We start from the raw sequence: 16447 nt of genomic DNA on the forward strand, positions 1-16447 counted from the left end.
AAAAAAAAAAAAAAAAGAATGAAAAAATTAAAAGAAAGCCAGCCAGGTCTTAGTGAAGAAGCAAAGAAGAGAAAAACTCCTGAAAAGCAGCGACCAGTTGATTTGATGGAAGGGGATGCCCCTTCCAAGCAAGGACTGTCTCTCCACCCTCCTCTCCACATCCATGCCCACGGATCCAGATCCTCATCCATCTCAAGGTATGGGCCACACTGTAGTTGTTAAACACTTTTTAAATGTTGTGTTTCTCATTTAAATTATATTACTTAACTCTGAACATATTTACTTTGAAATTTCTGTATAATGTTTTGTATAAAAAGGCAAGGTTAGGGTAAAAACTTGGTGGTGGAGAATGGATTAATCCATTTTCAGTTATTTCTTAAGGGAAAAATTGATTCAGAACTCAACTGCATCAAATCTTGATGTTCCTTCTAGAATGGATTAGCATCGAGGTGCGGGGTTCTACTGTATTGTATCCTAATCAACTCAGACCAAGGGTTCTCAGGTTCTCAATTTTTGTGTTCCTAATAATATGAAAGGCATATTAAAACATATATGGTTTGACCTTACCCCATCTCTCCTGATGCTGTATATCTCAAAAAAAATTATAGCAAGTGATAACATTTTGCTGCCTCCAGGACTCTACTTTTGGAGAATTACTCAGGCCATGAACATTATCTATCGATCTATCTCTATTATATTATATATAGATAGACAGATTCTTACTCCAGGAGGCATTTAGAGAGATTTTGCATGGTCACAACTAGGAACAGGGTGTTACTGGCATCTAGTGGTTAAACACTGAGGCTGTTGCTCAGTCGTCTACAATATACCATAGTTATTTTTTGCCATCAAGTAGATTCGGATTCATGATGTCCCCATGTGTGTGGATTAGAGGTACCCCTGGGGATTTTCAAATTTGTAACCTTTTGAATGCAGATTGCCAAATTTATCTTCCACACAGGACTTGTAGCTAGTTAGGTAGAAAAGGTTCTGTTGTGGTCCATGGAAACAAGGGCACAAATCTGTTACATAGCAATGAAATCATTATGTTTCAGATTTTGACCCCAGTAGGCATGACAGTCTCCCCAAAGATGGTGACTGGACGTGCTGCTTTGAATGTTTGTCATGGTGTGGTTGGCCACCACCTTTGAGCAGGACACCACTGCCTGTTTCCTGCTGAGGTCGACATCTGCCATACATGAGATTTGGTTGCTACATAACATAGATGTTTCCCTTATGCACTTTCCAAATGCAAACCAAACTCACTGCCATCGCTAGCAAGAGATGCCAGTTTTGCTGCTTCTGGGACTCTACGTTGAGAATTACTCAGGCCAAGAACACATACAGAGCTAGATATAGATTCTGAGATAGATAGATAGATAACCTTAGTATAGAAAATGAATTGCTGTAGAGAGTTGGCATCAAGCCACTAAATGGAAGGTCAGCCTTTAGAACCCCCTGCTGCTGTTGTAGTGAAAGATAAGGCAGTCTACTCCTGTGAAGACATAAAGTCCTGGAAACCCAAAGGGGCAGTTCCACTCTGTCTGACTGGGCCACTGTGAGTTGTGTTCTTTAGCTATGGCTTGAATGTTTTGAACGGGCTTGAAGTCCTGCTTCCAATGGGGTTCTAGCATGGTTCCGACCAGTAACCTTATACCTAGTAGTAAAGATCTTAACTTTCGTGACATCACGGGCTTTCAAACACATAAGACAGCTCCCTAAAACAAACAAAAAAAAACATGTAACCCACAATGTCAAGAGTGCAAAGGTTGAAAAATCCTGGCTTACATTCAATTGTTACATTTACCAACAATTTCAAAATGGCAGCAGCTTATAAAGTGAAACCTGTACTCATTCATAGTACTGTTCACTTGGGGTTGTTTGCAGCTCTGACACAGGTGCTCTATTCCAGGATCCAGGTGGAAAGAACAGCCTCACTCTGGGAAATGCTAGTTTTAGGACAGAAGAATAGAGATGGCAAAGCCAAGAAATGGCTTTTTATAATTAGTTGGGATTTCATACATATAACATATCATTCCATATTTTGATCACAAAAAGTAGAACTATACAATTGCTACCATAATCAGTCTCCAACCATTCTTTTACTACGTGGACTCCTTGACATCGTCTTCTTTTACACACACACACACACCCACTATATCCTCCTCCCCTCGAACACCTTATTCTATTTCTTGTCCCTATAGGTTCATCAATCCTGAGTTCCATATACTGAAAAAACAAAAAAGCATAAAACACAACTTCAAGAGGGTGACCTCCATTGACATAACACCTTTGAGATACTCTACTATGAACGAACCCCAAAGTAAACAAAACAATACACACCAGAAATATAGAAACTTTTGAAAACCAGATAAGGTCCAGCCTGCCTCATAGGAGGGATTCTACTAGCAGTTTTCATTGTTTAGGTTAGATTTATGCCTTTGAACTTCTGTACTCCTCTCTCCCAAATTCTCAGTTTAGGGACCACTTTCCTATCATCAAGCAATGGCCCTTAAAGCTTCATCCCCCATGATGTTTTCTACATACATTTCATTGGCTAAGGAAGCACATCATATGACCCAGCCCAATGAAATATAGTTATTTTTATACGAATGAGCCTAATAAGTGGTGAAGCAACTTGAATGGAGCCAGTGAAGAGTGGCTGGTAGAGATACACTGCATATATTTTTAATAAGTACCTTCATAGAGAAAACAACTCATGATCTTGTTTGGCTCTTTTTTTTAGGATTATGCGACTGTCAACTTACAGTTACGGTAGTTTGGCCCTCGGAACTGTATTAGCTCTTAGTGTGAACAGTAGTCAAGAACTGATTTAGTTCCTTCACTGTGACAGCTGTCTCTACTTGCTAGATTTAGGTGAGAGGGCCCCAAAAAGCTTGAAGAATAATGGACTTGAAAGATGATGGAATTTTTCTAGATACTTTTTGAAGTGCCTTTATACGGGTGCATCCTTACTTATGTGTTCACAAAGACATATGTATGTTGGCTAAGTGGAGGAGAAAGCATGGTTGGCAAGGACATAAATAGGTCCAATCAAAACTCAAACTGCGAATCACACCAATTTTGCTAAACCTCACAGATGTATGGCTACTATAATGTTAGCAAAAGGAATGTCCTGAGTTCTTGAGCACATATGATTATCAAGTAGCTATCTAAAAAATGATGACATCCCCCACCCCCAGCCAGCCCCAGGGCTATCTCTGCTCAAGGGGAGCCCCTCTGGGACATGGGGCACAGTGAACGGTGTGACCCTTTGCTGGGCATGCCTACACAGTAGGGGATGCTGGGCCCTCTAGGGTTTCCTTATGGGTTTCAATACAGTTCTTCCCTTTTGCTTAAAAGAAAAGATGAAAGTGGCTATCGGAGAGGACTGTGAGACTTAGCCCTGGAGTAGCCAAGGCAAATGGAAGAAATTATGAGGTCAAAGACCTGGATGGAACGTTTAAAAGGGCAATTTATGACAAAGTAAAATATTATAATGGACTATACAAAGACCGAGAGTAAGAAAACCCAAAAGGAAAAAACACACACTCAGCATATCATAAACTGAAAGAACTCAAGAAAAAATTCAGGTCTCGAGTTTCAATATTGAAAGTTCTATGGTAAAAATGTTAACCAATGCAGGAAGCATCAAAAGAAGATGGAAATAATACTCAAAGTCACTATGCCAAAAAGACCTAGTAGACATCCAACCATTTCAAAGGGTAGCATATGATCAAGAACCAATGGTACTGAAGGAAGCCAAAGCGGCACTGCAGGTATTAGCCTAAAACAAAGCTCCAGGAATTAAAATGTTTCAACTAGCTGCTGAAGCACAGGAAGCACTTGTCTACACCCAAAAATGTGGAAGACAGCAACTGGCCAATTGACAAGGACAGATCGATGTTTGTACCCTTTCCAAAGAGAGGTGAACCAGCAGAATGTACAAATTACATAATAGATAATTAATATCACATGCAAGTAAAATTTTGCTGAAGATGATCCAACAGTGGTTGTAATAGTACATTGACAGGGAGCTGACAGAAATTGAAGCTGGATTCGGAAGGAAATTTAAGTGACAAAACTGCAGATACAAGATGGATCTTGTCTCAAAGCAGAAAATACCAGAAATATGTTTACTTATTTTTTATTGACAATGCCAAGGTATTAAGCTATGTGGATCGCCTTGAGAGGATTAGGAATTCCACAACACTTCATTGTGTTCCAGCAGAACTTGAACATGGATCAAGAGGCAGTTGTGAAAACAGAACAAAGGAATACTGTAAGAACAAAGGAATACTTCAAGACAGGTAAGGACATGGTCTATGAAGAAGAAGGCAGCATCAGGATTGGAAGAAGGCGTATTTACAGGTGTGGTATGCAGATGACCCAACCTTCCTTGCTGAAAGTGAGGAGGACTTGCAACATTTACCGATGAAGATAAAGGAGAGCAGCTTATACTTTACAACTCGATGTATAGAAAACAAAAATCCTCACGATTGAACCAAAAATAGTATTATTATAAAGAGAGACAATATTGAAGCTGTCAAGGATTTCATTTTGCTTGAACCCACAATCAATGCTCATACAAGCAGCAGTCAAATTATCCAACACGCTGTATTGGGTAAATCTGCTGCATAAAACTTCTTTAACGTATTGAAAAGCAAGGGTGTGCTTCTGCAGAGTAGGCGCGCCTGACACAAGCCAGATTATTTTTAATAGTGTCATATGCACGTGAAAGTTGGACATTGAATAAGGAAGGCCAAAGAAAAGGCAATGCATTTGAATTACGGTGCTGGCAAAATACTGAAAGTACTATGGACTGCCCAAAGAATAAACAAAACTGTCTTGGAAGCAGTATCCAGGAATGCTCCTTAGAAACAAGTATAGTGAGACGTGGTCTTCTGTGCTGTGGACATGTATGTCATCAGGAGAGGACATCGTGCTCGTGAACTAGAGGGGCAGTGAAAAAGAGAGAGATCCTTGACTGGATGGATGGGACAATGTGCTCAAACAAACAAACAAACAACAAACCAACTGTGGGGATGACACAGTGCCGGGCAGTGTTTGCTTCTGCTGTCCACCGGCTCATTATAGATCAGAGCCGACTCCAGGGCACCCATACATAGCTAAGAAAATAACTAGTTTCAATTACCTGCATTTCAGTTTCTAGATTTTTATAAATTTTGAAGAAAAAAGCAATAAATGATTATTTACCAAGATCTTAAACGCTAGGTATTTCCCACTATTTAATACAAAATCTGGTAAGTAAAACAACACAAAAAGAAAGTAAAAAGCAATTCCACATATATAGCCAGTAGCTTCAAACTCAGATTAATCCAAAGCAGACTTCAAACTTACTTTCTGAATTAATTTTATTATTTTAATAGTATGGTTTTTACAAATGAAATGCCAGCTTCACTGATATTGAATCAGGATGACATCCATTGACATTTTCTCATTGAATATGAATTCTGGCTAAAGGTTAAACAGTACATTAAACAAATGTTATACATGTTGGGAGATAGCCTTGTGCACCAAAAATGGGGCAAAGGCAAACCTAAGTAGAATAAAAAGTCTCTAACACTGCTGAATTATACCAGAGGCAAAGGGAGTGACATTTGGGAGAATGTCTGACTACCTGATGGGAGGAGATGGTCTGGGGCTAATCTTTTTGCCTCCTAATGTGAAGGCAACCAGCCAGGACAGTAAAACCTCATATTTCTGGCTCATTCTCTTATTATCTCATCATCGTACTTAATCTATTACTTAACCAATTAAATTGTTAATTTTAATGACTAGAAAAAAATTTTTTTAAAAAACAAACCTCACCCACAAAGCCCCTGGTCTTTCAATTTTGAGATCGTGGCATAATCACAGATATGAGGCGAGGAAGAAGCAGCTCAGTAACTTAGTATCCGTTGAGTTACAGAATAAATTACACCTGAGTTTGATAATTACTGGAAGGCCATCATCATCAAGTCTGGAAAATATCATGTGGGCTCCTCCCTGAGAGCATGATGAAAAAGGAGAACTGAATGATCTGCATAAACATTTCTGAAAAATCTACAAACTACAAAGGTCTTCCACTTTTCCCAGTATGCCATCCTGGTGAGTATTTTTGGTGTGACTCTTCACACTGCACTTTAACTACATTTTCAACTAGTCCAAGCAGTTAGTCACAGAGACATTTTTATAACGTCATGTGAAATGCTGCATGCTGAAAATTTAAGCAAGCAGGCTTTCCAGCTAAGTGAGCCTCTAACAGACCGGCTTTGCAATAGGAAACATGCATCTTTGTTCTTTAGCAGTATCTCAGCTCTTTACATGTGATAGATTTGGGGTTATGTGAGCAGGGGACATTTTTTCACATTGTTCCCACACAAAAGAGAGTCTTGTTTCCCGTAGTACAATCATTCAAAAGCGGAGAGCATAGGTAAGGTGCAGTTTCACACCGAGCTTGTAAGGGTCTCCGGTATTTCCTGCAATGACCTTGGGGGGAGGCCTCTCCAGCTCTAGGCTCTCTTTCTCTCTGTTTGTTTCCATTGAGGCTGCAAACAGCTGCCAGTAGCTTCAAACACTCGTTGTATTAGCTTCAGGTCAAGTGAAAAAGAGATAGCTTTGCTTTTGCAATGGTCTCAGGAAAAATGCTAAGCTTGGTTCTAAATCCTTCTTATGGAAATGCATTGGGACACATGTCACTGAAGTCAAGGGAATGGGAGATTCTGATTGGCTGCACTTAGGTCAACTGCACCTGAAGCACAGGATAAAAAGTAGAGTCACCTCAAAGATTAGGAATTTGAGGAATACATGACCAGATCGACAATGGCAGGGAAGAGGCATGATTCATTTTGCCCAGTTCCTCAAATATTTCTCTCTTCACATATCATATCATCTTTCAGAGAATATCTGATGGGTCTATCTAAATGAGCATTCAGCAATAAATTCAAGAGTGTCTGCTTGTGGAGTTGGTGGTTTCTCTAGTAGCTAGAATGCAGCAGCAAGAGCAGAAGTGAGAAAGAGAAAGCAAGCTACGGCAAGAGTCCTAGAAGGAGTGGTGACAGAGACCCAACACAAAGAAGCCATCGTTAACATGGGAACATCCTATGAGGGTTAGCTTTATGACAAGTTCATTCTTTTATAGGCCTAATCAGTCTTAAATCTTGTGTGCTTACCTTTCTTCTGCATGTATGTATGTACATGTATGTGTTATGTATATATACATACACACATATATACACGTTTTTTAAAAGCATATGAAAAATTAAAAGTGTTTCATACACACACATTATCTTTTAAGATCTAGATGATCACAGAGTATCTCTGGAATATTATAGTCGCTCTTTAAAATACCCAAATTTTTCTTCCTCATAATCTTTGATTAATCAGTGATGCTGTTAGTTGTTGTTGAGTTAGCTCTAACTCATTGTAACTTTGAAACAGTAGACTGAAACTTTGTGTGAGCCTGTACTACCAGAACAGTCATTGCTATATTTGATCCCATTGTTGTAAACACGGTATCAGTTTATCTCATTGAAGGTCTTCGTCTACTTTGCAGACCTTCCATATCACATTACCAACCAGGATGCTCTTCTCCAGAGACTGGCCACTCCTGATAACATGACCAAAGTACGGAAGATGAAGTCTCACCATGCTCACTTCTAGAAATATTCTAATCGTTAATTCTTCCAAGACAAATGTGTTCATTCTTTTGGCAGTTTATGGTACATTCATCAATTTTCACCCTCACCATAATCCAACAGCAAAATTTCTTCTTTGGTCTCCCTTATTCATTGTTCACCAACCGCTGGAGAAGGACATAGTGCTTGGTAAAGGGGAGAGGTGGGAAAAAGAAGTCTCTCAATGAGATGGACGCACACAGTGGCTGCAACAATGGGCTCCGGCCTAGGATCAAGGGTGGGGATGGGGCAGGGCAGGCAGTGCAGTGCTTCACTCTGCTGTGCAAGGTCATTTGAAATGAACTCGATGGCACCTAATGGCAAAAACGTTCACTGTTCAGCTATTACTTGTACATGAGGCAACTGAAAATGTCATGGCTTGGGTCAGACACACCTTCTTCCTCAGAGGGGCATCTTTGCCCTTTCACACTTTAAAGAGGTCTATTGTGACAGATTTGCTCCATGCAGTTTGTTGATTAAATTCTTGGCTGCTTTTTCATGAGCATTGATTAAGGATCCAAGTAAAATAAAATCCTTTATAATTCCAATCTGTTCTCCATCTATCATAGTGTTGCTTATTGGACTTATTGTGAGGATTTTTGTTTTCCTTATGCTGACGTGTAATCCATACTGAATTCTGTAGTCTTTATTTTCATCAGTGAGTGCTTCACCTGCTCTTGGCTTTCAGCAAACAAGGTAGTTTGCTGAATATTAGTTTGCTGCATATTAAAGATTGCTAATAAGTTTTCCTCTAATTCTGATGCTACATTCTCCTTCATATAGTTATTTTTCTTAGATTACTTGCTCAGCATAAAGACTGAATAACTATGGTAAATATTCTCTGTTCTACCCATGCCAATCTCTTCATTTGAGTATTAGTTACTCTCTATTATATACTGGCTATGAGTTGGGCTACTAAGTCGGTGGTTTAGAATCACCAGCGAGACAAGGATTAACCAAAAAAAGAAATTGAAAAGGAGCGCATGTTGAGGTTATAGGAAAATAAAGGAAGGTGACATCTTGGGGACAAGGAAGAAAGTTTCCCAGAAGAGAACCCACGCTGCTGAGAGATAAAAGAAGAATGCGACCTTGAATTTGGCCATATAGACAGACATCACTGGTTACTTTAGAAAGACTTTCAGTGGTGAGGGAGAGCTGAAAGCCTAATTGGGGTTGGTTTATCACAGATGAGAGGAATTAGTAGCAGTGATGGAAGACTATTCTTTGGAGGAATGTGCTATAACGAGGAAGAGATAAGTTTGGACAATACTTGAAAGACAATTTGGGGTCTTATGGGAAGTGTGCTTGGCCTTTATTATTTCTATTCAGGCTGCCGAAGCTGAAACTTCACACTTCGAGTTTTCTCTGATAAGGAGGTACCAATTTGGGGCTCACATGGTATGCATGGTATGCATGTAAATGACAAAGTTCGCCCACACTTGGACGGGGAACCTTGATATATATATTCCTTATATCAACATCCTGATTACTGTAAATAATGAAAGTGTGTGACAAAGCCATTGAGCAGCATAAGACTTTGCTCTATTTCAAAGAGCCCTGCACCATGCCATCAGACTTATTTCCCTCAGTCCCTTGCAGGGTCAGGGAAAGCTGACATTCTAACGAGCGAAGAGAGAAATCGGAGAAAAAGCCGAGTGAATGGAGAGAGTCTCTGGGCATGGGTCCACGTGGAGGCATGTCCATTCTTAAAGGTCTGTAAAGGTCCTTCCAGCCTTTTTTCAGTGATGTGGACAAGCACATCGCCAGTTGAGAAAAAAGAAGTGAGACGTAGTTGAGTAGATTTGAGAAGTGAAAGGTATAGAGTTGCCTTCCAAGATGTTGAAAAAGTAAGTAGATCAGAGATCTACTTTTAAATCCTCATTCTGGGATAGCTGTAAGTATCCCCTTGAGGTCTATGATCACTAATTTAAAAGTAAGTTACATAAACATATGGTATGATCACTTACTGCAGGTGAGAAATAGAAAGGTGAATGTTAGCAGGTCTGTGACTTGATCAAATGAGTACAATGAGGGAGGGAAGTACAAGAGAGTCGCAGGTATAAAAGCAAAAGGAAAATTACATGCATGACCAGAGGAGTTCAACTGCCTGAATGAAGAAGAAGAAAATGCAGGATGTGGTGATGAATAGTAAACCTGTCTGGCTTCAATCCACAGGGTCAGCAGTTCAAAACCACTAATTGCTCTGTGGGAAAAAGATGAAGCTTTCTACTCCTGTAAATAGTCACAGTCTTGGAAACTCACAGGAGCAGCACTACCCTGTCCTATAGGGTCGCTAGGCATCAGAATATATGGTGAACTTTGTTTTGTTTTTAGTAAACCTGTGGAGTCATCAATGAGTTCAAAATCACAGTGGAGCCATTGGTAGAGTCCGAGTTTAAAGGAAGAATAATCAAAAGATATGAGGTGGTGGTCCATGAGAGAGGAATGCATAAGGTGAAGTTCACAGAAAAGTTGGACCTGCTGATTATGAGCAGCTATAACATATGACCAAGTTAGAGTAGCTCAGGCGGGCTGGTGGACAAGACAGCTGGGAAGGAGACCATGGCGTTGGCAGGATCATCTATATGAATAGTGAAATCAACACACATTAAGGTAGCGATTATTAGCGAGTAAAGGTGATACAAAGACTAAAACTGAAACAAAAAGGAGGATGTTCAATCCTATTTTATATGATAATTATAGTCCAATTACTGGCTTTAGTAGTACACTCTCATCAAGATTTCTTCAACTTACAACTTACTCTTTGTCCCTAGGGTAAGAATCGTGTGTGCTCAGGCACTAACCTAAACGTTGGCAGTTTGAACCCTCCCAGGTATACCGTGGGAGGAAGACCCGGCCATATGCTCCGGGAAGGGAGCCTGTGGAGCCGCTCTGCTCTGTAGCACCCGGGGTCCCTGTGAGGGAGCGTTCATTAGTGGAAAGGGATTTTCATAGCAGATAAACACTATCCTCCTTGTATACAGTCTGAACTTTGCATTGAGGGTTATTTTATTACCACACGGTAAACTAATTTTAAACAGATGACAGCAGGAAAAACACACTCAGATAAGCCTCACTTCTATAGTTATGTGCTTTTTATTTTATGTCTATACAAGTCCTACAATCAAATCTATGATACTATATAAACATTTCATTATTACTAGAACTAATCTCATGTCTTCTAATATTACTAGAAAATATCATGTCTTCTAATAATTCCATTAAATTATTACCATATGCATTATATACTGTTAATTATTCTATAAAACATGAGAAACTGAATGAAAATAATAGCTTGAACTATAGAAAAATAAGATGGCAGAGTAAGACTGCAGAAAATAAAATACAGATTATATGTATAATCAGAGATACTCAATGATAAATTAACTTCAGAAAAACAATGTTTCCTTTGTGCAATTCATAGAAGTAATACACTTCAAGCTACTCTGCATGCATATGCTCCCACAGATTTGAGCTCTGGAATTTTACAGGCACAATTACACTCATTGAATGCATTCATGTGTAAACAAATATGTGAAGCATATGTTTCCTCCGGACATACTAGGCTTACAAACTATCCGGTCACAATAAAGAAGCAGCAGCATTCTGACCATGGAACTACCTACAGCTACGAGAAAGCCATATGGCGCAGCATCTTGAACCATCTCCAAAGACGACCCACAGCTACATCACTACCTCAACTTCTTCTACCCCTTCCCTGACGGGGCCTTTGCCGTAATCTCCACCTGAAACTTCTGGGGCCTAATGATGGCACTGATAGAAATTCCCAGGGGGGGCCTTGGCCTGCTTTTTGTCATTGTCAACACTCACTGGTGGACACTGCAGTGGGAATAAGGATTGCCAAGGGGTGCTTCAGGTCTTCACCATGAGATGTCTGACCTGCCATGAACTAAAAAGCAATACGTCCAGTCCTAGCAAGAATACAGGAACATCTGAATCAAAAAGATCTTTTGTTGTTCATTGAGGTTGTGTTTTGCCTTATTTTCCGCGTGGAGGTAGCTGTGAATACACAAGGACTAGGTGTGAATTTGTTGGAATAACAGACTTAACTCTATTTTTAGGTAATTCTATACTTAGAAACTAATAAAATGTCTTATATTCTATCTCTCCTTAACCTATAAGATGAAGTAGAACTCCCTCATAGATGTTCAGAAGCACACCTATGTGCTTTGCACAAGCACAATACCATATATTTTTCCAATGGAGTAGCTGGGGGGTGTGAGTTGTCAGCCATTAGGTTAGCAGCAGAGCACTTTAGCCAGTGTGCCAAGTGGGACTGTTTCGCTAAGAAGATGCTTGGTACCTCTTAAAAATAGGCCTATGCAACATATGTACACATGTGCTTGATACAATTGATGAAAGAGCTGTAAGAGCCCCCAACAAAATATATTTTTAAATAGGCCTACATATTGTAATATTAAATAAAGAAGCCTGAAGAAGAATCAATGCATTTGAATTATAGTGCTGGCAATGAATATTAAAAATACCACAGACTGCCGAAAGGATAGACAAATTTGTTTTAGAAAAAGTACATCCAGAATGCTCCTTAGAAATGAGGATGGTGAGAATTCCTCTCACATACTTGGGACATGTTATCAGGAGAGGCCAGTGAGAATTCCTATCACATACTTGGGACATGTTATCAGGAGAGGCCAGTCCCTGGAAAAGGACATCATGCTTGCTAAAGTAGAAAGGCAGGGAAAAAGTGGACAGGATGGATTGACTCAGTGGCTGCAACAATGAGTCCAAATATAGCAACCATTACCGTATATACTGGAGTATAAGCCTGTCCTGAATATCAGCCGAGGCACCCAATTTTACCACAAAAATAGCATTAAAAATATGCTGAAAACCTTGGCTTATACACGAGTAGATACGTTATGAGGATGGTGTTGGGCAATGTCTCCTTCTGTTATGCACAAGGTCACGATGAGTCAGAGCTGACTCAATGGCACTAAATGAAAACAGCATAACAACATTTCAGCAAATATCTTCCATCCAGAACCAGACTTACCTGGACCCTTGGAATAACATGCCATCAATTGTCTGTCAATTTTTGTGTACTGTGGTGGTTTATGTGTTACTATGATGCTGGAAGCTATGTCATTGGTATTTCCAATGCCAGCAGGGTCAACCAAAGTGGACAGGTTTCAGCTGAGCTTTGCCTCCAATCCATAGAAAGGTGACCCCACAAAATGCTCCAATCACAGAACAAGATTATTGATCTTTAGGGCGCTGATGGCAGTATGGTTATCATTTGGTCTGCAATCTGCAAAGGAGGTAGTTCAAAACAACTAACAACTCCTTTGTGGAAAAGAAGGTTCTTTCTTCTATTGCAAACAGTTACAGCCGCAGAAACTCAAAAGGGAGGATCTACCCCATCTTATAAGGGTCAGCAGGAGTCGGCATCAAATCGATGGCAATGAAGGTTTATCTTTTGTCATTCACTGGGAAAATAAGTAAAATTTTGCTGAAGATCACCCCACAAAAATTATAGCAGTGCATTGACATGGAGTTTCCAGAGGTTTGGGCCAGATTCAGAAGAGGAAGTTTGGGACAGGATATCATTGCTGATGTCAGATGGAACTTGGTTGAAAGCAGAGGATACTAGAAATATATTTACCTGTGTTTTATTGATGATGCAAAGGCATTTAACTGTGTGGATCATAAAAGAATAGCCTTGAGAAGAATGAGAAATCAGAACATTTCATTGTGCTCATGCAGAACCTGTACGTGGCTCAAGAAACACTTGTGCAAACAGAAGAGAATACTGCATGTTTTAAAATCTGGAATAATGTGCATCAGAATTGTATCTTCTCACCATACTTCTTCAATCTTACACCGAGCATATCATTAGACACTCTGCATTATGGGAAGAAGAATGTGGCATCGGGATTGGAGGAAGGCTTATTAACAATCGTCAATATGCAGATGCAACCTTGCTTGCTGAAAGTGAGGGTGCCCTGAAGTACTTGCTGACATACATCAAGGTTTGCAGCCTTCACCATGGATTACAACTCAATGTAAAGAAGACCAAGATCCTCACAACTGGACCTATAGGTAACTGATGATAAATGGAGAAAAGGTGAAAGTTGTCAAGGGTTTCTCTTGTTTGGATCCACAATCAATGCTCATGGAAGCAGCAGCAGGTCAATCTGCTGCGCAAGAGCTCTGTAGAGTTGATTGAAAGGCAAAGATGCTACTTTGAGGACTAAGGTATGCCTGACCCAAGCCATGGTCTTTTCCATTGCCTCAAATGTGTGAAAGTTGGTCACTGAATAAGGAAGACTGAAGAAGAATTGTGCATATCATTTGCGGTGCTGGAAAAGCCTACTGAAAGTACCATGGGCTGCTAAGAGGACAAACCGACCTGTCTTAGAAGAAGTATGGCCAGGGTGCTCCTTAGAGGTAAGGTAGAAGGGCAGCAACACAGAGGCAGGCCCCTACGGAAAGGAACAGACAGTGGCCGCAACAATAGGCTGGAGCACAGGAACAACTGTGAGGAGGGCATAGGACAGGGAATGTTTCCTCCTGGGGTGCATGAGGTTGCTATGGGTCCGAAGCAACTGATGGCACATAATAAGAACAGGAAAAATATAGGGTTCACCCTGAGAACCTCATTTATACATTAAAAATATGACAAATGCTTTTAAGTTGTGTATATATATATATATATATATATATATTTCCTTACTTATATAAAATGCATGTTTTCATACTGTATAGTAGGAGTCTACAAGTAGAAATATTCTAAATAATATAGAATTAAAGATAGGACAAGGTTTAGATTAGCAATGAATTTTAAATTAATACATGATCTCTAATTTTCAGTTGGTAAATATATCCAAGGGATGCTTTATTAACTTTGACTGATGGACATATTGACTTCAAATCTCAACTTAGAAAAGTAAAGATATTTTCTACAAAGACACAAATAAATCATCTAAAGCAGAACTGGCCAATACTTTTAAAAATCTCTGATGCATAAGATGTCAGGAGCCCCAGTGGCACAGTGGTTCAAGTGCTAAGCTTCAAACTGAGAGGATAATAATTCATACGCCCCAGTTGCTCCTGCGGAGAATGATTTCGCAGTCAGTGTTCACAGTATTGCAGTCTTGGGGGCAGTTCTACCCGGATCTAAATGGTTGCTCTTTGTTGAAACTGTTTCAGTGACAGTGTATTTGGCTTGATTTTTGGTTTGCGTAAGATAGATGTAAACAATCTATTTTACATAAGACATTATCATACAAATATGATTTAATACAATAATTTACAGAGGGATTGCAAGCATTCTTAAATTTGATCGCATCAGAAATATGCTTACTTACCAGATATCTCCTCCAGGCACTGCTTAGCAGTCTTACTATATGATAAATCCATTTTAGTAGGACTGGTGCAAGAGTCAGCGGATGGTAAAGAGGTTCCTTCATTTTCTGAATGTGCTCTGGAAATAAGCAAGACAGGGGCAAAGAGAAATGACAGTTGCCAGCCACTTGCCATCAGTGTGGCCGCTCTCTCCAAGCTTCACAACAACTCCCCACCCTGCCCCAAACCAATCAACGTATCACACATTTTTATCAAGGAAAGTAAACACTTTTATATAACTGGGATGTTTTAGGATTGTCTAGCTATAGCATAATTTTATTACATTTATATACAATTCAAGGAAGGAAGGAAATGTTAAAACATCTTTCTTAGACTTTTTTACATTTAAATATTTCAAACTACTAAAAGCAGATTACATTTTGGGTCTACGACTAGGAAAGATCTTTCTTACTTTCTGTTTCATAGAAACTCTTGCCAAATTGTGTTGTGAAAACAACTAATAAAAGAATGAAATCTTAAAGTCATTTTTCTTGTGAAATCTTACTTTGAATAATTACATTTTCTGTATTGTTATAGTAATTTTTCTAATAATATCTTTGGCATTGTGCTTTTCAGAAAGATGAAATGGTAAACATGGTGTTTTATTCAAAATGCACATATGGCTTAAAATGCATTATTAAAAAAGCAAAATATGTGGAAAATAAGTACTGAATTTGTTCTCGGAAATGAAAGTGACTTTAATAGCTCAATTGTCAAAGATTTCAGAAATATCAAAGTCAATCAAAACGGAACTTCCATTTTCACAATTGCCTATTGCATGTTTTATCCCGGTTTGTGTTCATGCACGGGTGTGTATTTGTGGTTAACATGTGAAGGGTAAGGTACTCAGTGGAGGAACTTTGCATATTCCAATTTTACTTACGATTTCTTCCTTCACTCTTCAAAATGTACTTATATTTGATCCAACAAACTACATGCTTAAAAGCCCCAGCATGAACTGTTCAGAGACAGAAAGAGGCAAGCTAATGGAGTACAGTATGTTGGGCTGCTTTCTCTGTAGAATCGCATTTGTCCAGGAAAACCCAAGTTTCTTGTGCTCTGTTCAGTCCATGGCAAGTGATCACGAAATACTTCTCACTGACAAAGGAACTATTGAGAATAACTACAGAATATTTTCTGAATCATCTTTAAATTGTTTTATTTTCTATTTTATGAATTCTGGTTTTGAGATAAAACAGAAGATGGTCATTGATGGCAGAAACATTTGATACTTATTTCACAGATCTAAAGTCTCTAGAGAGCCTAGTGAGTTTAGAAGCGTTATATAGGAATTTCAGTACAAAGCTGCGCTTTGGCTTCCTTAATATTTTTTATTGTCTGATAGTATGATCTTATACAACCCTACCTTAAAACTAAGTATA

General features: G+C 39.2%; 1 protein-coding gene across 1 annotated transcript in view; it reads right to left on the reverse strand.

Moving 5' to 3' along the window:
- NAV3 (neuron navigator 3) overlaps positions 1 to 16447 on the reverse strand; it is a 694120-nt gene that overhangs the window by 198431 nt on the left and 479242 nt on the right. Inside the window, exon 9 of the mRNA XM_045289780.1 lies at positions 15029 to 15144. Within this exon, the coding sequence (XP_045145715.1) occupies positions 15029 to 15144 (116 nt within the window). The remainder of the gene's footprint in view (positions 1 to 15028; positions 15145 to 16447) is intronic.

Source organism: Echinops telfairi, unplaced genomic scaffold, assembly GCF_000313985.2.
Source record: "Echinops telfairi isolate 266 unplaced genomic scaffold, ASM31398v2 ScPeMD7_2;HRSCAF=8, whole genome shotgun sequence".
NCBI lineage: Eukaryota > Metazoa > Chordata > Mammalia > Afrosoricida > Tenrecidae > Echinops > Echinops telfairi.